Below are 23,488 nucleotides of genomic sequence, written 5' to 3'. Positions count from 1 at the left end.
CGCGTATATATGGCGCGGGAGTTACGCCGCGCGCCATCCTGCAGCAAGGCGTATTATAGCATACAGCATCGGTTTATAGCTACAGCTATAGCATATAGCATACAGCATCCTTTAGCGCCCATTTACGCCGTGTTATTGGCGCAGGTGCGTCGGGCTTTATCGCTCCCCAGAAAGCTACATGACTGAATAGGACGGATATGATCTACCCGCGCGGTAGCGTAGTGGCTGTGGCGTCGTGCCTGGTGGCGCTGCTAAGCTCGAGGTCACGGCTTCGATCCCGGCCACGGCGGACGCATTTCGATGGGAACGAAATGCAAGAACGCTCGTGCAGTTGCATTTAGATGCAAGTACGTTAAAGAACCCCGGGTGATCAATCCGGAGTCCTCCGCTATACAACGCGCCTCGTAGTCATACGTCGTGTTTTTAGCAAATGACACCCCACAAAATTATTTTTACATTTGAACGGGCATATCTGGGCGGCTTCTCATTCTAGCCATTCCTCCTCATTACGCGCGGCCATACGTGTCGAAAGCAAGTCGGCATTATCTTTGCGCCGCGGTGTACGTCTGACGCGCTCTGTTCCTCCTTTCTTTCCCAGGGGTGTTTGTGTTTCCCTTTATAACTAATCAGGCCTCCGTTCGCACTATTACGGCGAAGTAGCCATAGTCAACTGCTAACTGTTCTTATGATGTGCCCGTCAACACTGCAGTTCTTCCCGATATATTATTGGACTATATAGCGAGGAACAAAACGCTTTTTTTTTCCCGTTAATCCTTTCAGTTCATGCGGCATCAGCCGCATAGCCGGGTGGAATGAGTGCCCGACAACTGAAAAATAGAGTCGCCCCGCGGACTTTTGCTTCTTTCCTCGAGTCAAGCCTGTCATCTGCGGGGCAAACCCCGGACGGCGCGCGTCCGACCCGCGTCAGAACACTGTCCGCTGCGATGACGTGCCACCGGCGACCGCCCGATCGCTCACTTTGACGGCTGGATCCGGCCGGCCGCTGCCGTATACCTGCCCACCGCACGCGCGCTTCAAATCCGGTCCGCAGCGATGTCCGAGGCGGCGCGCGACCTTCTGAGTCATCGCTTTAATGAGGTTTCACCAAGCCGATGCGCGGAGTGCAGCGCTGTTTTCTTGTTTCGCTTCGTCTTTCTCCTTCGGCCCGTAATCGACTTACGCCTGCGCACGCAAGGCTGACGTACGACTCGCGGACGTCGGGTGCCGCGCCGGTGTCGCAGTTCAATCGCCGCGACGAGTCGCACTGCGTGCACCCGCCGTGCGCGGCTACTCGAGCGAGCACAGCGCGCGTGCAGCACTCGCGAGCAGACGGCATCGCGGCTCGGCTGGTTGACGCGCCACCGACGGCGTCGAGGAGCAGCTCCATGAGCGCGCCACTGCCGTCCACTTTCACGTGAGCATCTAATTACTGTCGCCCTCTCGATCCTCTTGTGTGACATGCATCGCTTTCTTTCGCACGCTGCGGGGGCGCTTACTTATTCCCGCGCGCCGTATTGCTTCCGTGCCTCCCGTAACTTATTCGATGTGCGACTTTGTGAGGGCCTCGGAGCCCGCTGATGCACATGGGCATCAGCTGGCAGCTGCTCTCGTTTGAAGCGTGCTTGTATAGATCGCCGCGGTTTTTCTCATTCGCATACCTCGAATCGCGAGCAGTGCTCGAGCTATCTACCTCCACGCCCCGGGGAAAACAGACCGCGCGTGACAGACGAGTTACCCGAACACCGGCACGAATTCGTGCGAACGGTTCGCGAAATAGAGCAGTCGACTAGTGGCGCGATCGACTGTCTGAAATGGAGCATGGGTCTCCGCCGTGCATGCACAGTATGGCTCACTTTTGACGAGAACGATGTCCCCGTGCGAACGATTGCGTTTATTTCAAGGAATATTAGAAGTCGACGAAGAAAAAAGAATAAGAGGGGGACAATCGGGGGACGATTGCCAAAGTCAAGCGATAGCTTGCCGGCTGACAACCTGAGACATGCTGCTGGAGACCGTTTGGTTAGGTCCAGTGGTTAACGCAGCGAGTCGTGTGGTTGCTGTGACATAGTACTGCCTACAAGATCGGCCCGCGTTACAAAAAAAAAAAAAAAAATTATGTGAGGCCACACATCGTGCGCTGATGTCAGGAGTTGTCCGCCAAGCCACCATGCACATTTGATGACGCTGTCTCGAGCATCGGCCGAGTTTACTCAGCCAGGCAGCCGCCCACGCAAAGTGAGGTAAAACAATTTCGCTTTGAAAAAAAATTCTATCTTATAAGTTTGTGTTCGTGCAGGATGTATCGGTGCTCGCCCCGGCAGCTTAGAGGATGAACAGGTCGCAACTTCCGATTAGCAGCCATGACAGCCGCATTTCGATAGGGGCACAACGCAAGAGAAAACAAAAGGAAACGTCCAATTACTGACGTCTCAGCGCTCATTGAAGAGATCCGAGACGTCAAGCGGAGCTGCTGAGTTGTTGCTTGGATCCATTGTGGCTAAACAGCTCAAGGAAGCAGGTACGCGGCTGGAAGAAGGGACACGACAAGTGCCTTGTCTTGCGCCTTGCCTCGTCCCACCTTACGGCCGCACGTATGTACCCCGTGGGTCGTTGAGCTGTTTAGCCCCAACGAATTCATGCCGACTAGCTCGTCTTTCAATGGCTTTACAGTTGCCTTGGGACTTGAAACCGCATCAGTGGCTCATCAACGTCTCAAAGCTGCGTATGTGGGCTTTAAGTGACACTACATTTGAGAACCATATTTCCGCCACTTCGGCTTTTTTATCGTGAGTCTAAATCTAAGTGAAGTTTTTTTTTTTTTTTGTATTCAGCCTCCATCGAAATTCTGTCGCTGTGGTTGGAAATCTAACCCGCCACGTCGTGCTCGCTCAGCAACAGAAAAAAAAAGAATATGGTAAGACGCATAGCGAAGAATTGTTATTCTAATGTTCCTATGATCCGCGCTGGTAGCCCAGTTGCTATCGAGTTGTTTTGCTGAGCTGAAAGTCACGGATTCGATCTCTGCCACGGCGAAATGCAAAATACTCGTGTACTTAGATTCACGTGCACTTTAAAGGGACGCTAAAGGCAAATAATAAGTCGACGTGGACTGTTAAAGTACCATTCCAGAAACCTCGCAGCGCTTGTTTCGTGCAAAGGAAAAAACTTAGTTTACGAAAAAAATTGCGTCTGAAGGGTCCGCTTACCTTTAGCGCAATTGAAACCGCCCACCCCTCGGAGCGCGGAGTGGTGACGTTGCATACACCAACACCGTCCGCCCTTTATTGCCGTCGCCCGACAGACGGCGCTACGATTTTCTGCGCAAAACTCAAACACGCGACATCACGTGGACGTGGCGTTCTCCGCTACTTGGAGTTCGTGTGAGTTTCGCGAGCCAGAAAAAACAGCGCATCATTTCGCGATAACGAAACTACTGAAACGCGGATGGGCAGGCGGTGCAGAGCGTAGAAAACGAAGCCATGCGACCGACCGCGTCGTTGTCAAAGGTAACGCCAATCAGTTCTTTTTTTTTTTTCTAAAAATCATATAGAACTAGACAAGTAGCATTTTCTTTATAGCGCAGTACAATTATCTTTTTATTACGAGTGGTTGAGTCCTATATTGACAGAATTATAATGAGGAGTGCCTTCGTCATCGGGCTAGTACTTAAATGTCCCGAAGGAGTCTCTAACTGCGTGCTGCATTTAACTAAAATTTTCAATTTCTAAAGCTCTGTTCGCGATAATATTGACATCTTCGACCTTCTTGAGCGTTAATCTATCGCATTAGCTTGACTTAACATGTCATGATTTTGGCACGTAAAACCCCGGAACTTGTAGGTTTTTTTTTTTTTTTTTGTAATGTTCTTGTGACACAGGCAAATGCAACAGCACCGCCTATTATAACCAGTGTTCTGCTATGACGAAATATTCTGACACGCGTGTCTCCAACTCACACACTTTTATCCCCGCGTAGTGCGTCTGTGACAAGTCCCACCAACCACCTGTTTCGGCACCCTTTCATCTGCAGGACGACAGCGTGCCAACAATCTCTCAGCTTCCTTGCTTTGATCATGACGCGAGGTTGCCGTTCAGAATGGGAGAGAAGGTGGGCAGTGCGCGCAACGCTCGCTCCGCTCATTTTTATGCACTCAACCGCGGCTTCAATATTCAAACATGTAACAAATGACTTTCCGGAGTCAGCGTTGTACACGAAACGCTCATAGCAGCTGCTGTTCAACGCCGCTGTCGGACTGCTATGCATTCAGCGTGAAAGAGCGAACATAAAGTGTTTTGTTTTTGCGGAGAATCTGGCCGCTGATCAAGTCTGCACTTTCCCTGCAGCGAAGGTAACCTTCGTCTCAAGGTTTCTGCTCATCATCCGTTCTTTTTTTTTTTTCTTCTGTTCTTGCTTATTTCGTGGAAAACACGGGCCCTTTGCTTTCTTCGTGGGGTTAGGCTGGGTCAGTAACGTCTCGGGCACCGCTGTGTTACATGAAAAGAGCCCCGTCCTTCGCCACCGCAGAAGCTCATGTGCACCCTTGATGCCGAAGCGGTCCTCCTTGACTTGGGGAAAGGCAGCAGGCCACGAGCGAATATACGAGAACGCATGCACGTCGCAATTCGCAACGTCATGGTGCACCTCCCGCCAAGAGAGAGAGTAATATATTTTATTTACAGAAAATACAGGAAAGGTCGTCCTCAGTAGGTGCGCTCTGTAGCCAGCTGCTCTGCACCGAGGAAGGAGGAAGGGAAGTGAAACTATATGGATGAATGATGATGAGGAGAAGGGAAGGAGTGGATGCGTATGTATACATCACAAAATGGGCCTATACAAAGCCGTTCGTCCAATTACGAGGCATGCAGAAATTCCAATAAGGTTCCCTGCTTGAATTCCTCAGCAGTCGTATAGAGTGTCAGTCCACTGGGCCAAGAACAGCGACTTCCGACATTGGTTGTCTGCCGACGCTGGCCAAATGTCAGGGCTAAGTGTCTATCTAAAGAACCGCCCGTAGTCCGTCGCTCCTGCACATATGCTAGGCAATCACGATATGTTTTCCAGCATTTGCATGAGGCGCGTGGCAGCTGCTCGTAGTCAGGCCAGTTTGACCGGCCGATGAGATGAGCGACGCGTTAAAAAGCAACGCTTATTCGAAGCGAAGCTAACTCGCTTCGGGTAACCTTCGGGGCATACGCGGACTTCCCCGCCTGGATCAAAGGCGTATAACGGCGCCTACGGTCAGCATGAGGCCTGCGCGTCGTTGTATACGTGCTTGTGTCACTGCGCACGTGTTCGGTAAGTTATCAGGTTCACGTATATAGGCAGTACGCCCCCGGACGAGCTCAAGAAAACTGAGCGCGGCAAACACGTGGCCCCGTGAATTACGACATGTCTTTCGCTCCCCCCCCCCCCCCAAACAGAACGGAAGAAACAGTGTTATTTAACCATTTATGACGTCGTTACGCACTCAGAAGTCGATGCCGTCGCGCAGCGAAAATGCCGTCAACTTTCGTGTATGCCGTTGCGCGCATGAACAGGGTACAAGAGAGGACAAGGAAGGAGGTCGCAGTTGAAGTTTTACTAGTTGTCCTCGGATTTCCTTTTTTTTTTACACGCACACTCTTTCTTCAAGACACACTCCTCTCCAAGTCCTTCTGCTTCGGCGGCGCGCACCTCTGGCGTCGGCGGCGCTGCGCCTCTACTCGGGCAGCTCCTTTAGCAGCAGCGGCAGACGAGACACTTTCACCGGTTGCGTCGCTCATTGTTCATAAAGAAAGCGTAAACAGAGGAACGTGTGGCTCGCGCGGAGCGCATTCACTAGCGGCGGTGGCGGCGCAGGCGAAGTAGCGCATGCGCAGTGGGTCCGAAGCCCACGCCAGTGCTTTGTTTTCCTAAATGGATCGGTGGACGTGCTCACCGCATGCCTTAGAAATGACATCATCGGCGACCAGCTGATGAAGCGACCATCTCGTCTCCACCGCTCCATAAACGCCCCTCAACGGTGCACGTCACAGTAGACGCTCGCGCTTTTTAATCTCATCGCGCGTGACTGTACGCACACATCGTTAAGAAAGCTAACACTTTATCTGTGTTCAGCGATTCATGCAAACGTGTAAGTCAGAGCCTCACTTACTGCTGTCTACTATACAGTTCCCGTACTGAACCTGCACCTAAATTGCGACGAGGCGACTTCGGACAGTTCTTTTTTTTTTTTTTCGGTCGCCAGCAAACAAGCCGAGAAATTGATCATTCTGGGAGATTTTAATGCGTCCCACCCAGCTTGGGGGGTACCAAACATAAACTCCAAAAGGGCGCCGTCTAGCACACTCCATAACCCTCCATCGATTCACTCTGCTGACAGAACCTGGCAGAACCAGAACGGGTAACAACGCAAGCAGGGATACATGTCCCGACCTAACAGTGCTCAAGGGGTTGACTCGGTGTTTCTGGAACAACCTAATGGAGAACCTGTGCAGTGACCACAGCATTCTAGCCTCAGGAGTCCAACTGGTGGCCATACGCGCCCCAGAACGTGCAGTCAAAATAACGAACTGGGACGCGTTGCGGCGCAACAGAACCAAGTCTCAACAACGCGGCACGCCATCTGTACACGAGTGGACACAACAGCTACAGGCAGAATTTAAAGCTGCCACCAAGCAACTCACGGCAACAACGGAGACACCGGATGTGGACAGACATCTGCTCCACATCATGGCATGCGCAAAGAGGCCTGACCAAACGATGGAAGAGACAGCGGCACAACCGCAGGCTGAAACAGAGCATCGTGCGGATCACAGCAGAAGCGAAGGAATACGCCATCAACCTCACCAATAACAATTGGCACAACCTCTGCGACCGCCTTAATGACACTCTAAGTACATCCAAAACATGGTCCCTCCTCAGAGCACGTACTCAACCCAACGCACACAAAAAACGCACACAACCAACACCGTCCGCGCTATTACCCACAAAGAACAAATGGTTGATGACGCTCTTCTCCAAACACTGCAACAGAGATACATAACTACAGGACACTTACCGGAATACAAAGACTATCCACACGAGGAAGAAACCCAATAGGACACGGCATAAGACCTAATACGGCGCCTGGAGCAGATGGCATTCATTATGCACTACTACGCAACCTCGACGATCAGGCCATCCGGCAACTCGCTGCATACTACAACGGCAATTGAAAAAAAAAAGAACGCTTCCACAAGAATGGCGACACGCCGATATTACCTTAATTCCGAAACCCGTGCAACCATTCTCCCTCCCAAATCTCAGACCCACTTCCCTGACTTCGTGGATGGGCAAACTCTTCGAGCACGTAGTTCTTATGCGCCTCCAACTTTACGTCGAGGTGAACCACTTCTTCCCAAATACCTTAGTCAGCTATCGAGCAGGTCTATCTGCGCAGGCCATACTCCTACAACTTAAGGAGGATGTTGTGGATGGTCTGGGTACAGCTCAAAGCAGAGCGATTCTCGCGTTGGACCTCAAGGGGCCCTTCGACAACGTCTCACATGGCCTCGTGGCTTCGGCCACTCCGGGTTACTCCCCTATTCCTTCACTTTCCTCCTGGGAGACTGCACTGACCAGCTCAGACCCGCAAGGGCAGCGACGGCTGATCCGGCGGGCACGCGGAGTGGAGCGAGCCAATGGGGTCCTGAACTAAGGGCTCCACCCCACCAGGAAGTCACCCCACCTCACTAGAAATAATTTATTTTCTCTCTCTCTCTCTCCTGTACGGAGGAATCCCGCTTATAACACTTTTTTCTTCTATTTTTAATATCGACACATGCATAAAGAATATTGCCTGCTTTCAGCGCAATGTTTGCGTTTCCTTTCATGTCGATTCACCGAGTATGTACGTGGGACGGATTACGCCGAAGCAATGTGCAGAACACGTTCTAGTGACAAATCAGAAAGAAAGCAACTATACAAAGTGGCGCCGTTTCAGCGACCTGCAGATTGAATTTTTATATTCCTAATAGACTTTCGAGCCTACCTTAAACGAAAACGTGTTCAGCATCATTATACAGGGTGTCCCACGTAAATTTAGCCAAACTTTAAACATATGTAAATGCCAAGTAGCTGGGCAGAATCAAGGTAATGTTGTTTGCCGTCGCTCGTAGGTACTCAGATATTTCTTTTTTTTTTTTGCATTTCGCCTAATTACATGATTAGTCTTACTTAACTAATAAACTTCTTAAATATTATAGTTAAATTAAAATTGTCAGTGAGAAAATTCTAAGGCAACATTAAAAGCTCCCGATACAGCTTGCTGTTGCTCAATACTTGCTACATAAATCCATTTTTCCGAGCGTGAAAGGAGCCCGCAAATGCACGCAAAATTGCCGCGCGACTGGCCGCTCGAGGCACTTTGCGTGTGTTCGCGGGCCTCTTTCACGCTCGTAAAAACAATTTTATGCAGCACGTATTGAGCCACCGAAAGTTGTCTCGGGAGTTTTTCATGTTGCTCTACAATTGTCTCGTTGACATTTTTCATCTAGTTATAACATTTGAGAAGTTGATTAGTTAATTAAGAATAATGGTCTAATTAGGCGCAATGAAAAAAAAAAGAGTAATCTGAGTATCTCCAAGTCGGCCGCATTTCGATGGGGGCGAAATGCGAAAACACCCGCGTACTTAGCTTTTGATGCACGTTGAAGAACCCCAGGTGGTCCAAATTTCCGGAGTCCTCCACTACGGCGTGCCTCATATCAGAAAGTGGTTTCGGCACGTAAAACCCTATAATTAAATTTGTTTAATCTCAAAGTGACGGCAAACAACATTACCTTGATTCTGTCCAGCTACTTGTAATTTACATATTTTTAACGTTTGGCCAAAGTTACGTGTGACACCCTTTATACAGGGTGTTTCACGTAACTTGAACCAAAGGTTTAAAAAAAATTGTTTAGCCGCAGCTGAATGAAACCAACGGCACATGGTTTTCCGTCATGTGGCACTCCTTAGATTATTTTTTATATTCCGCTTAATAGTGTAATTAACTAATATCAATTAAGCATTTTTTTTTAAATGTTCACTTAAGGGCCAAATGCGTGTCGTTGCGTTGTAGAAGGGTTTCAGAAAAGACCGATCCAATTTTTTGTAGCAACGTACATGCTACGTGGTGACCTTTTTCGGCTTTTAAAGAAAGCCCGCGAAATGTGAAGTAAAACCACGTGACTGCGCTCATGCGCTATCGTATTGCAGCGCTCTCAATCGCGATTCGTGCGGAAGAACTGTGCGCGGACCGTGGCGAAGTGAGCGGCCACGGCTCTAGGCAATTCGGCTTCACAGTGCGTCAGCATCTTTGGCGTTGGCACGGCGGCACGGCGGCCCGCGCAAGCATCAACCGTGCTTCCCCGCACGATATTCTAGACAGGTCCCACCCACCCAAATCAGCGGAGGAAACGGAAACAATACCGCTAACTTACCAAGCACTACTACAACACTATCGGCTTGTACGCAGGGTAAACCCTCCACCACATCCAAAACTAACAAGAAACGAAGGCACCGACTACAGGCGACTCCAGAGCAATACCTTTACCCACGGAAGCTTACTGCATCGTTTCCACCCGACGCTATACAGCTACACCTGTCCACACTGCAACGTGCCAGACACCCTGGCGCACCTCCTCCTGCAATGCAAGAACGCCCGAGCAAGCATCACAGCGGCACAACTAATAGCAGCAGACGCAGACCGAAACCTCCTCGCTGAAACGTGGGAGGCTGCGATCTCCAAGCCGGACCTGGTCGACCAGCGCGAACTCGTCGCCCGGGTCCGGAGGGTGATCCAAGCCAGAGGGTTCCTGGAATAAGGGACCCTCCCACCTCGACTGACAAGTCACTACTTCAAATAAAGGTTTCATTCTCTCTCCACGCAGCATGTACGTTGCCACCAGTGGCGTAGCCAGAAATTTCGTTCGGGGGGGGCTAACGTTGCAGCTCGGCCTCCTCCTAAGAGGAAACATTAGGTCGGATGCTCTTATCTAAATACATGTAGAAGGAGAATTGGTTTTTCTCGGCAACCACTGCACCAAATTTGATGAGGTTTGTTGCATTTAAAAGAAAAACTTAAATTCTAGTGACTGGTTATTTCGAATTTTCGATTTAGGTAGTCAATATTTTATTGGAAAGTGGCAAAATCGAAAATTTTCAGGAAACGAAACAATGCAGTTTACAACTCTGTATATCAGCAATGAAAATTGATATCACAATTCTGTGATTTGCACATAACAGAACATCTACAGCGGACAAAGTTGATATGTTACACATGAGTCTAAAAAAATGAAGTCTTATGGAAATACGGCTTTTGCAGAACCCTTCTACATAACATAACCAATTCACGTAAGATACAAATAGACATACCGAATTTGTCCGCTTTGAATGGTGCAATGGATGCTGTTTACAGAAGCGGGATATCTGTTCTTGATGCAGAGCTATTACTTTGTAAACTTCGTGTTTCTATTTTTTTTCGAAGTTTCGAATTTTTCAAAATATTTTAAACAATGTTCAGGCCCTAAATCGAAATTCCGCTTCCAACAGACACTAGAATTTAACTTACTCTCTGAAATGCTACAAATTTCATTAAAAGCGATTCAGGAGTTATCTCAGAAAAGCGTTTCTACGTTTTACGTGTATCTGAATAGGCCACGTCGGAGTTCGGCCCGAGCTAAAGCTTCCTCTTAAACAATTCGACTATGGATCAAATACATTAATAATAACTGCATTATCATTGCCAAAGATGCTGCAAACGAATTCTTGGACGCTACGCACTGTCAATACAAGTAAAATATGTATTCTTTTCATAAAATATTATACTCGTATGTGCCAAAAATTGTGCCCAACATAACTGGTGTCAATGCTTCCATGTTTTTCGTCTATTTAATAAGTAAAGAAAATATCACACGAACTTTAGAACTACATCAGTTCGAAACCACCAAAGCATTCCATGCCGCTGATATTAAAAATGTAAAGGCCATGAAATGAACAAGTTGAGGACAAATATGTTAATGAAACTTTGTCATTCAAGATCCTTGTTTACATTCTTGTACATATGCAACGGCCAGTGAAAAATCTCAATGACGCTGTCATTTGTTCCAATGTATTACGCAGGAGCTGCTGTCACCAGTCGTGTATCGTGAGTAATTGCACCGAAATTATAGTCGCAACAGAGAGCACGTATAAAAAGCAGGAGTTTTCCAGAATATACGAGGGTGAGTCAAATGAAAGTGAGCCAGTGCGAATATATGAAAAATGGGGTACTTTGTTTAAAAGTAGCCTTCATTTGCATTCAGACATTTGTCCCATTGACAAACGAGTCGCGTAATTCCCGTCTCATAGAGTTGCTTGGGTTGCTGCTTCAAAACGTCTGCAACTGACATTCACGTCATCGTCCGAGACGAATCTGGTTCCCTTGAGCTGTTTTTTCGGTTGCGCAAAAATGGGGAAGTCGCAAGGCGACAGGTCTGAGCTGTCTGGCGGATGTTGTAGCGTTCCCCGCTTGAACTTTGCCAGTTTTGTATTAACCACATCAGCGACGTAGGGACGGGCATAGTCGTGGAACAAGATGACCCCATTCGTCAATTTGTCACGTAGTTTGTACTTGATTGCGACACGCAGCCGATCCGACGTTCAGCAATATCGGAAACAATTGATAGTCTCTCAAGATTTAGCAAATTCTATCAGTAATGGCCCCTGACAATCGAAAAATAAAAGTCAACAATACCTGTCCGGCGGAAATGACGGCTTTTGCTTTCTTTTGGGGTGGTGAATTCAAATGTTTCCATCATAAGATTTGCTGTCGTGATTCAGGCTCGTAGTAGTGGCATGATGGTTCGTCTCCGATCACGATTGCAGACAAGAAATCGTCACCCTTATTGTCATACCGGATCAGATGAGTGAAGGCAGCGCCGAACATCTCCGTATTCTGGCGGTGGTCCAAAATCTTGGGCATCCATTGCGCATACAAGAGCCGATAGCCGAAACGTTCATGAATTACGGCGTGAACGGTGACGGTGAACCGAACCGTGAGCGATGTTCACACGCTCTGGCAGTTCATCGATGCTTATCCTCCGTTCTTGTGTCATCAGCTCATCAACCTTTGCAATTTTGTTAGGTGTGATTGCACGATGGCTTTGGCCCGGTCTGTGATCGTCTTTGCAACTTTCACGTCCTTCTTTGAACCGTTTGTTCTAACGCTTCACAGTGGCCAATGAAATGCAATGTTCGACGTACACGGCAGCCATACGGTGACTTAATTTCTTTTTGGGAAACACCTTCAGCTGTCAAAAACCTCACGGCACTACGCTGCTCCACTTCTGGAGCGTCCATTACGTCACGCAACCATGTTCATCCCAGTGTATGAGAGCGTTAAAGAACATTTATCCTCAAACCTGCGTGTCACTTTTGTAAATCACAGATGCCTGTGTGCTACGCGCAGGCCTTGCAGATAATGAACAGAACCATAATTGCGCGGGGTGGGTAAGCTCACTTTCATTTGATTGCCCTCGTACATTAGAAATGCGAAGATACAATGGAATATACAAATGCGAAGACACAGCTTGATAACGCGCAAAAAAGTGCCACTGGAAACATAGTTCACTGCACGTATACACAAAACATACGTATAAGTCTCCAATAAATCTACGTATCTAAGAAAGAGTCACGCTATATAATGGGTCAAACAAGGCAAACTAACACGTTACGCAATCACAGATTCACAGAATCCTAGATCCCGTCCCCATTCCATCCACTCCCCCCGATGTATTGTGCGCGACCGAAGGCGGCCCGCTTGCTCCTCACTTTTCGCCCTTGCGCACGCAAGACTGAGCCACCATCGTCGGCTCACCCATTCCCCCTCACCCCACACATGCTTTCACTCGCACAAACAGCATGCGGTGCACGGTCACGATGTTATCGCCCTTAGAATTTATGCGGAACATGAGGGCGACGGCGACGGCAGGAATGCGCCTAGAGTCTCCATATAATTGCTATTGCAATAATATAATAAGAGTATCCGCAGCTGAAGCGTGCCATGGCCCATTACTTTCCGCAAAATAAGTAACAAGATAGAACTTTCACCACGCGACAATTCGCTGCGCCTCAACGTTTTTTTTTTTTTTTCCTTTTGTGGGGCGGGGGCACCATAATGAAAAAAAAAACGCGAAGGAAACTATGTTGGTCACAATCGAATGCCTACTTTGGGCAACTAATGTGGCTTTAAAGGAATATCGAAGAAAACACGAGACGCTTGGTCCACCAAGAACCATGCGCATACTGCTCGGTATCCTACACCGGCGAGGCAAGACATTCTGGAGAGGTTGCGCTCAAGCGAACGCGGTGCAATCCGCGTCCCCACAGTGATGGCGGCGAGCGACCATTGTTTCTTTTTCTCGTCTGCTAGGCAGAAAGCGTCTAAAACTGCCAGACGAAAATGCACTCGGCCAGAGAAAACCGAATGTGCACCGAAGTGCGCCGCGCGGTGGTCGGGGCAACACGAGAAAAACGCATGCGCTCTGGCTGGCTCTCGCAGCCCGCGGGCAGGGGAGCGAGAACAAAAAAATTGAAGGGGATCAATGTGTCCTCGCGATTAAAAGTCAAAGTAGAAAAAATAAATAAGAACGTAGTTAACTTGGCTGGCTTTAGTGTCTTCACTGGATGCTTTGGAGCAGGTGAAAAATATGTTGATATTTTTTTATGTGACATGACGGCAGGAATGAACCACCACAACGCTTCGTCCCATCGGGCCTCGCTGCGGGCTTTGTACAACTTGTCGGATAGTGTGTTGATTTGGCTTGTCTCGTTGTATGGCACGATGTGTTACTTTGGAAAAGTTAATGCACCTTTGGCGCCAAATATTTATGGGAACATTAAACTTACAAAGTTCCGCAATTGAAAATCTAAAGCACATGATTTGAAATATCAATGCACCTTTCACATCAAAAGTTTATGAGAACTTTATACTCATAAAGTTTCGGAATTGACATCCACGCGCTCCGTCGATTCCATGATAGAGTGTAGATTCCGCGAGATGCCGCGCCAGCCCGTTCGCCATCAAAAGGTCCTTGAAATTTTGTGCTCGGATGGGGCTGCTAGCGTTATGTGACTCCCGGTGCATGGGCGTTGCCGCGAAATCCAGCCCGAGTTGGCAATTTTCGCGGTGAAATGGCTTTTTGAGCGTGAAAAGGAAGTTCTAGACAAAATCCAGAATGATTTCCGGCGCCGGGGCTTGCTTTGGTCGGCGGTGAATGGACAGTACGAAAAAATTTCGGGGGGGGCTGAAGCCCCATAAGCCCCCCCCCTGGCTACGCCCCTGGTTGCCACAAAGAATTGCATCGGTCGTTTCTGAACCCCCTATACAACACAACGCAATGCACTTTCCCCTAAGGTGAGTATTAAATGTTTTGCACAATTGATCTTAGTTAATTAACGAATTAAGCGGAATATAAAAAAATACTCTAAGGAATGCTGCATGACGGCATACCATATGCCGTTGGTATCATGCGGCTTCGGTTAACCCCATTCTTAAAATATTTGGTTCAAATTACGTAAAGCAGCCTGTATGTGACATTCTTTCTCTGGGAGCCTCTTCTTTTGGATACTGTCATGGACCTGCTAGCTCAGCCGGTGATGAATTTCTACTTGGTTCAAGGGAATTTACTTGTTATAAATTTTTAGTGGCATTACGTCATTTCGAATTTTCTTTTAGTTTCTCTAAAATATTTCCATTGCTTTCAAGACAGGTCTAAACGGCGCCTTCCAACCCAACCCAACCCAAACCGGCTTGAACGCGTGGCCGTCGTCTGCTGGCTTGACGCCCGCGCTCTCGCGCCGGCAGTGCGTCGCCTTTCGACCGGCTTCCCAGACGTTTCGGCAACGGCGTGGGCAGTGAAGGACACGTCAGCATGCAGAGTGGCTCTCGGCGATTCTTTGCACACGCGGGCGGCTTTGCACTGCGTCCCACCGAAACGCGAACACTGTGGCCGTGCATGCGCAGACTCGCGCGACAACGTGCGTATAGTATGAGGAATTCAAACACGAACCTATCGAGATGCGCGAGAAAGAAAGAAACGTTAAATCACTCTGATCACTGTGCTTTCCTGAAGTAACGACCTCGACTTTCTGTGTGTTTTTGCATTCTTGTAAGCTGTAGTGCTCTAATCTCGCTTCTGTACGTATGAGCAGCTCTACCTGGCTGCGGCGCTGGCTGTGCGGGCGGGCTGAACAGGATCCCCAGCAGTGCTGTGATTGGTCGCCATTCTCGAAGCTTTTCGAAATTGTTTGGGATCAGTAGCAGTCATGTCGCGTTAATGCGAAGGCATAAGGCTCTTGCAGTATAAGGAGTTGCCATAGTTCTCTTTCCGGTGCTTCGAGACCCGTCTTGACATTTGTCGGCAGCTTTTCGTCACGAAAACATTCGTGCTATCGACTGACGCTTATTATCTGGATCAAACTGGCAAATACAGGTTTCACAGCCTGCATAATAACGTCAGAAACTTGTCCACAGCTGCCTGCATCGACTGTGATCAGCATGTCCACGTCACTCAACGAGCATGCACTTTCGTTCATCTGTCATGCTGTGGGGCGCGGCCATCGGGGCGAAAATTACCTGAACGTCGAACTGAGATAGTCGAGCAGGAGTTGGAACACTGCCGTCCAACTATTGTGCAGTGCCACTGTATGCAATATCTGCAGTTTGTCAGAGAAACGTTTTCGCTCGCCATTTTTGCCACAGGTGCGATATTACAGCGAAACTGTATACCGTCCAAGGAAATTTTCGTGTCGTTATTGGGGTGGTAAGCAAAAAACTCCCCATACGTGGGCCGATCCCTGAGATAGTGCAATACCGGCCGGACCCGCGGCGGAGGTGAAGCAGGCGTTAAGCACTCACCATACGTGGGCCGATCCCGAGGATAGTGCAATGCCGGCCCGACCCGCGGCGCAGGTGAAGCAGGCGTTAAGCACACCCCATACATGGGCCGATCCCGAAGATAGTGCCATACCGGCCCGACCCGCGGCGGAGGTGAAGCAGGCATTAAGCACTCCACATACGTGGACCGATCCCGAAGATAGTGCAATGCCGGGCCGACCGGCGGCGGAGGTGCAGTTCGCCATTAAGGAGCCGACATACACAGCTTCGCTGGTCATCCTTCTTTACAGAGTGAAAGGGCACCGAGTTTTTTTTTTCTGTCACTACAATAACTCCCACTTCTTTCCTGACCTTTACGCCAACAATTCTCCCTACTCCCCCTCCTTTACCCTTCCCTACCATAAATTGACTCAGACCGAGACAAACCAGATGGACACCCTACACCGCATGGCACTAGAGGAAGCGCTGGGACTACCCCAACATGCGTCCACGCAGCTTCTACTACACTCTTAAGCAAAATTGCACCCTTTTGCCACACAACGATAATCGTCATCTGTCTTGTCCGTATTTCCTTTCTTTAACGCGGCGAGCTCGGTACATCCCAGTAACGAACGGCATGCGTGTTATCAGCATGACATAGCATTATCGACAGGAAAGTAGCTGGTACGGCATTTTCAAGAAAGGAAATGCAAGCAAGGCAGATGACGATTATTGTTGTGTGGCTGATATACACCCCAAAGCGTGTACTTTTGTCTAAGAGTGACTCGGGGTGCACAACACCATACGCGAACTAGTCGAAGGCCACCTTAACAGCCAATTCCAACGTCTCCAACGGACAAGGCAGGGGCGCCTCATTCAATCCAGGCTAGGATACTCAACGCCGAGAAAACCGCAACGCCTCTTGTACTTAGCATTCGACACAAAATTCACGTGGCCCCAATTCCCCGTAATATGCGCCCTGACCGTCGTAAAAGCCGGAGCGCAAGCCCTAGCTGGCCCGAGTCTTTGGCGATGGCATATCGAACACACCTATCCTATGCACCAACGTGTCCCGGTACCCACAGAGACGTGACCTGTGTCTAGTCGTACTAAATAGTACAGAGACTCTGAGGGCTTCGGCCACGGTCAGCACTGTGGTCAGCGGCACGGCGGAAGAGGCAGCTATCGCCTTGGCCATCATGCACGCTTCAACCATGCCGGCACCGGACGGGCCTATCACAATGGTCACTGATTCGCAAACCACCTGTTGAACTTTGGCACAAGGAATGGTGACATCCTGCACACACCGTATCCCCGCATCATTACAGCCCACAGCATTACACAGGGTGCGTATCGCCTGGACACCCGGACACGCCTCTCTCCATGGCAACGAACGCACTAATGCGGTAGCCCTAGAGCTCGCTAAACTGGCGCCATTGGAAGAGCTGCACAACCCAAACGACCCACCGGCAGAGCCACTGAACTTCACTGAAACGCTAGAACATTACAGACATAGCAGGATACATTCCCATTCCTTTAACCGAGAGGATGTCGTCGCCGTGGCGACAGCTGCGAACTTATTCATTTCCTTGCTTCTTTATCGTTCACCTCTTCCACTCATCACAATATCCCTCGTATTGTCTATACTGTGGAGCAAAGCCCGCGGAATATCACTGCACCTGGGTAGGGTGCCTCAGTGCGCGCTTGCTCCCCCGCTCCTGTACTGATCGGTGGGCGAGGAGGATATCGAGGCACCCTACACCTATGAAAAAGACGCCCCATTTCATTATGAATAAATGTTTTTATCTCTCTCTCAGAACCACCAGCAAAGGAACACTATCTATAAGCTATCGTTCCAAATTCTCGAGAGTTTAGGGCTTGTAGAACCTGCTTTTAAAATCGTAGAAATTCATCGCGCGGAAACCCCCTCATCGTAACTTCATAGCTGTCGGCATGCAGATAAGTTCCGCGCGGCCGGTACCGAATGCTACCCTTTTATTTAAACTGATAACCTAACCAAAAAGAAACTGCCGCTGGAAATTCGGAAAGGGTGCCAGCGTCAACCGTATTTCTTGAAAGTTAAATAATAGACCATTACACGTCCTCTCTCGTAACTTTCATATGTAATGCTAGTAGTTCAGCGCAGTAGAAGAGGCAGTGCCTTTATGGAATTAAATAATTATTGTCGCAATTTAACGTTGCGAACGCATTTTCGGTTGCCTGCTGTGCGCCGAACTGTTTTATAGTTTGTGATGTGGAACCAAAGCGTCCACAATACCAACGCACAGTGTTTGCTACGGTTCTTGGTGTTGCGGCAACCCTCAGTGCGAACCTTGCGTGATGCACGCGCATCCATCGTACTGGAATGCTTACAGCGTTTTCACGCTATACAGTCACCGGCGCACATCCTTTCATATATCAGCTGGTAAGTTACCTCACGGTGAACACACAGTTAACCACTCCAAACTGCGTGCAAAAGTAATTACGAAAGCGCGACCGTTCAGCAACTAGACACAAACTATTTTTCGAACAAAGATGAAAGCAACCAGTTTCTTCTTCCTTTGCTCGTGTAAGGGCGTTTTCATTCTGAGGCGGTTCTTCTTCCGGGATGATGCGCAAGCTCACATGGCGCAGGGCTATCAATAGCTGGAAGTTCTGAGTCATATAGCTTACGCGTTATCCCTGTCAGTTGATACGGGCATGTATCACCACGGTAGCACCATGTATTTACATGGTGCTATCACTGGACACAGCATTCAAGAGCTCTTTGTTACGGCATGCTGAGTGAAGCGTGAGATAAGTCTGCATACGCAACCGTTCATGAGTGTCGACCTTTTGGCTACTTCAAAACCGTCCAACGAATGATTCTTTTAATGTGTAATTACATGTACGAATAACCAACTAGGCTCGTTCACTTCATTCTCAACAACAGTTTTCATCAGCCCCAACCCCGTTATCCCGTCTTATTTTGGTTTTTTCTGTTTTCTCTCTTTCTTTTTGTAAAGCTTGTGCATAAAATGTGACAAGTGATACGTGGAATGTTCCATGATGTTATCGTGGAGATTTTTTGCGATTATGTTAAATTTCTAAGTGCGACGACACTTTGGTGTCCACCGGACCGCTTGAATGTAGTCGCGTTGCGACCCGTCATATAGAAACCTGTAACCGAAAGCAGTTGTGTCTGGTCGGACGCGTTTCGACAAGTCTGCTGATTGGTTTTAATTATAATTACAACCCTCCTCCTGTCTTTCCGATAACCATGCCAGTCAAGGAAAATTCCTGCAATCTCCCACCAAGACTTCTCACTGTTATTTATTTTATGGCTAGAAAAATATAGAGATTAATTTACAGAGGGAAGACCCAGAGCCGAAGGCTGTATACATGGGAATTTTCGGTCAGAAAGTTCTATAAACAATCAACGTGGAAGGCAACAGCAGCACGTTTAGAAAATGCAGAACGTCAAATGATCAGAAAAAAAAAAAAAAGTTAAAACGTCTTTGCAAAACAAGTTCGTGATAAAGCTTCAAAGTATTATGTATATACTGATAAGAAACGATAGCGATCCCTTTTTGAAAACGACGAATGAGGAATAATGCTTAATGCGTGGCGGGAGGCGATTACATTATGATATTGCAATATAATAAGCGGTATGCCTCCCAGTGTTTGAGTGCATTACAGGCAGTAAGAGAAATTTCTGTCGGAGGCAAATCTGGTTGCATAGGTATTTACTAGACGATCACTTCATAAAATAATGGATAAAGTCAACTCTTTTATAGATTTCAAGAAAATAGTTGTGGCATTAGAAAGGTCGAATCTTTATATAGAAAGCTATAAGCTGGTAGTTTTGGAGTAGATGTGAAACATTGCAAACATTGGATTGCATTGAAGGTTAGGTTCCATTGCAGGGGGCACTGCCACGCCTTCCCGGCCCTGCATTCCCATATTGTAGTAAATTAAGCATCGGTTTGTCTTTTATTTTTTTTTTGAAGGCACGTGTGGGTCAACTCTTGCCCCCAATCTCACAATCCACTTCAGGTGCCTCTGGAACTGGTACTACTTTGAATGATTTTACTGTACGTGAAAATATTCCTCTCTTAAATATTAGATTAATAATACGCGAAAACAACTTCCAGAAGACCGGGTAAACTTGGCTGCCTATAGCTCGTGAAGACGTGAAGAATGCCGTTTTGAGGCGCGATGATTGTCAAGAAAGGTTTTATTTACAGAAAAGGCAGAAAGGTTGGCCTGAGCTCTATCTGGTCCTTCCGCTACTAAACACCACATTATGATAATCATCATCATTATCGGGCTGAGCTGTTGCTCTCTAACCTGGTAACACTGAGATGTAGGGAAGGGGAGGACACGTATAGTGATTAATTGTGGTTGAGAGTGCGTGGGATGTGGTAAATTAGTTCTGTGGAATCTCGCAAGGTGGAGGAAAGTACATGAAAGGGAAAAGTTGTCATCCACCCGAATGTAGCACGAAGCTACAAAGGAAACTCTTACGGGTTTCTCAGAAAGAACGCTTCGTAGTTCAGGAAAAGTATCCCGAACCAGGACGAATTTTTCCTCAATTGCAAAACGTTTCTTCTGAGAAATCGGAATGCGTTTTACAAAAGTTCTTGTACGAAAACCTAATCATATAGACAGAAATTTCAACATGCGATTATTTGCAATGCTGTGGATTTCTTTACAGAGGGAGTGTTTAGCGGGACAGCTGTATCGGGAGGAAAGGTTTAAGTTGTTCGCTATCGATTCGCGCAGTTGTAGGATAGAAATCGCACGGTAATACAAACGGAATATAATGTTTCTTATCAGCTTTTCCTTATTGTCATAAAAGCTTTCATGGAAACAAAAAGATTCGCTGCATTGTACTATACAGCCATGCGGTGTAGGCAGGAATCTTTTATGTCGGAAGGGGTGGTACGCTGCCGCGACAACCAGGGGGGGTGGGTGGGGGAGGGGGTGAAGAAGAAACAATTCGGGGCCAGGGGGTTATGTGTGCGGTTTCCCGATCACTTTCCGAGGGAAAAAACAAAACGGTTGAGGAGAAGGGGTTACGGGTGCGGTCAGTGGACTTCAACCTTACTGAGCATATCTGCACCCCTGGACGCGCGTTATCTATGAAACGGCCTGTCCTTGCAGTTGCGCGCATCAACTTTCCGCGGCTGCGTCAGGCGTGCGCGGTGCACTAGCTGCGAGATGGCGAAAGCAGCGCACCCTCCGCACTGCGAGCCGCCAGCAGGAACGGCGGCGGAACCATGCTTCGGCAGCTCGGCGACCACCATTATACCGCGCACGGCATACACAGGGAGGGGTGCGTCCCGCAGAGGCATACGCATTCGTTGTCGCCGCCGTCACTGTTTGCCGTCGGCTGCGAAGAGGCGCGCGACCGATGTTGGCGCCGCTAGCCAACAACAAGTAAGAACGAATAGTGTCGAACAGCAACGTTAGCAGTTAGCGTTGAGGAGAAGCAGTGGATAGGAAAGAGAGCCAATGACCGAGAAGCTCGCGCTACAGTGAACGGGAGCGCATTAGGTCACCGGAATAAATGGGAAGGGCAGAATCTGGTCCACGTTAAAGTCGAAAGCACAAATAATCGCCGGGTTTCGGGAGCACGTACGTGACAAAACCAAAAGCGCGCCCTGAATATTTTGCAAGCACGTGAAATCTTCAGGCAGAAAAAAAAAGCAAGAAAAACGATAGTTCAGGCTGATGGAAAACAGTTTGGAGGGGAAGACGCATTGAATTACGCTGAGGAAATACAGCTGAGTCATTCAAGAGCAGTGCAAAAATAATGTGGAAGAGGCAGAGTCATAACGATGCAGAAAATTTCGTTGTCAGCAACATCAACTGAAAATAGTCGGAACAGAAAATACCAGAGTACACAACTGAACTGGATGTAAAATATCGATGAAATTAGCAACTGGGATAAAAAATCAAAGGAGCATTGTTAGAATAACCGGAAAGCGATTGTACAGGACAAGCGAACCCCGGATGCTTGGCGACAGAGTAGAATAGCTTTGATATGCAAAGGAAAAGGAGATACAACCAACATTCAATTCTACAGACCAATTACGATATCGTCAGTACTGTGCAGGTTAAGAATTCAAGCTATAAAATTGAAGCATCAAGCATGAGAAGGACAAAACGGGATATTGGCAGAACTACAGAGAGGTTTCAGAATATGTAGACGCATAGACTATAGAATATTTGTAATCACACAGTCTATAGCCAGAGAAGATTTCTGTATACTGTAGCCTTCCAGAATATTAGTGGCGCGCGCCACGACGGATACACGGAAATCCCTTGGAGAATTATAAAGTATGCAGGTCTCGGTGAAGACAACATAACGTTACTGAGAATAATAAAGTGCATATATAGCGGGGGGAGGACTAAGTGTCTACGAGACGACTGAAATTCAGAAAGGCTTCCACCAATGTTCTCCGTTATCACTTGCTGATATTTATGATGTGCGTAATCTATAGACATGAAAAAGAGAGAAAAAGACTAGATGAAAGTAAGTTGGGTTACAGTCTCTCGTATAAACAAGACAGTGTGGTGGTAGAGCAACGACTACCGGCTTCGGTGTACGTATAGATGACATTGCTTTATTGGCGAGTAGTCACAAATACATTCAGCTCCTGGCACATATTTAGGTAGAGCAAAGCGAAACTCTATGTTATGAATATTTATTTTTTACATTTGAGTTTAGAGTATTCAGGTACCATATAATAAAAACGCTAATTTATACAGTGGAGAAAAATAACCAGGAAACTAACCAGTAGATATTACTTTAGCGACGTGGACACCGGCAGAGAGAAGGGTGTTAAATGTATACATCCAGAGATGCCGAAACAACATGTTGGATAGGCGCAATGGAAGAGGAGGCCAGTGATAGAACTATATATCAAACGGCAAACAATGAAATCGGAAGAGAAAATTTTACGATAATCCAAAGGGCAGTGCCCTACTGTTCGACGCCAGGTCGAGTTTCTTGAGAACGCAGAGTTGTCAGAAGATTTCCTGACGAGGACGATTCGTGATTACCGTGTAGAAAGGGGGCAGAAACCATAGATCATGTTCTAGTAGAATGTCACATTATTCATCCAGCCATAAATGCGGTCGTAGAGAGCTTGTCCGAGTCCTTGGGTTTTGAAGACAGCAGAGTTGTTTAATATGAGTCTGGCGGCGCATACTTAGTAAGAGATTGCCGCGGAATGATCACGGAATGAAGATAACTTTCCATATTGAATAAGGTACTTTAGCGCATAAAGGTATGTACAGGTTCAGATACACCAGAAAGGTAACAAGAACGAGCTTAGTGCCACCCCCCACCCCCCTGTTTCATAGGGGATGTTCACACCATCATCGAAGCTATAGCCGTAGTGCCTAGAATATACTTCCATGTAGGCACTACACCGTATTATACCGGTCCTGAAACACGCACCGACAGAAACTACGACGGCACTTGTCAAGTTCGCGGTTGCCCACTGATTGGGCAAGCACCTCATTCGAATCCGATCACCTAACCACTGACGCAATTTTTTTTTTGTTTGTACCGCCTTTTAGCTGCCGGTACCGTAATCGCAACTTCAGGCCTCCATTTTTCGAACGCGCCACAGATCA

General features: G+C 47.9%; 1 protein-coding gene across 2 annotated transcripts in view; it reads left to right on the top strand.

The window, feature by feature from the left end:
• LOC126544379 (uncharacterized) overlaps positions 1–23,488 on the top strand; it is a 143,370-nt gene that overhangs the window by 96,473 nt on the left and 23,409 nt on the right. The window contains exon 1 of one of the 2 annotated variants that reach the window (XM_050191690.2): positions 1,081–1,414. The exons of the other annotated variant lie outside the window; for it this stretch is intronic. Within the exon in view, the coding sequence (XP_050047647.1) occupies positions 1,113–1,414 (302 nt within the window). The 5' untranslated portion in view covers positions 1,081–1,112. Of the gene's footprint in view, positions 1–1,080; positions 1,415–23,488 lie in introns of those variants that run through there. 2 annotated transcript variants of the gene reach the window in all.

This window comes from Dermacentor andersoni, chromosome 1 (assembly GCF_023375885.2).
Source record: "Dermacentor andersoni chromosome 1, qqDerAnde1_hic_scaffold, whole genome shotgun sequence".
In the NCBI taxonomy this organism is placed as follows: domain Eukaryota; kingdom Metazoa; phylum Arthropoda; class Arachnida; order Ixodida; family Ixodidae; genus Dermacentor; species Dermacentor andersoni.
The sequence above is the reverse complement of the archived record's forward strand: the minus strand, read 5'-3'. Positions and strand labels throughout refer to the sequence as shown.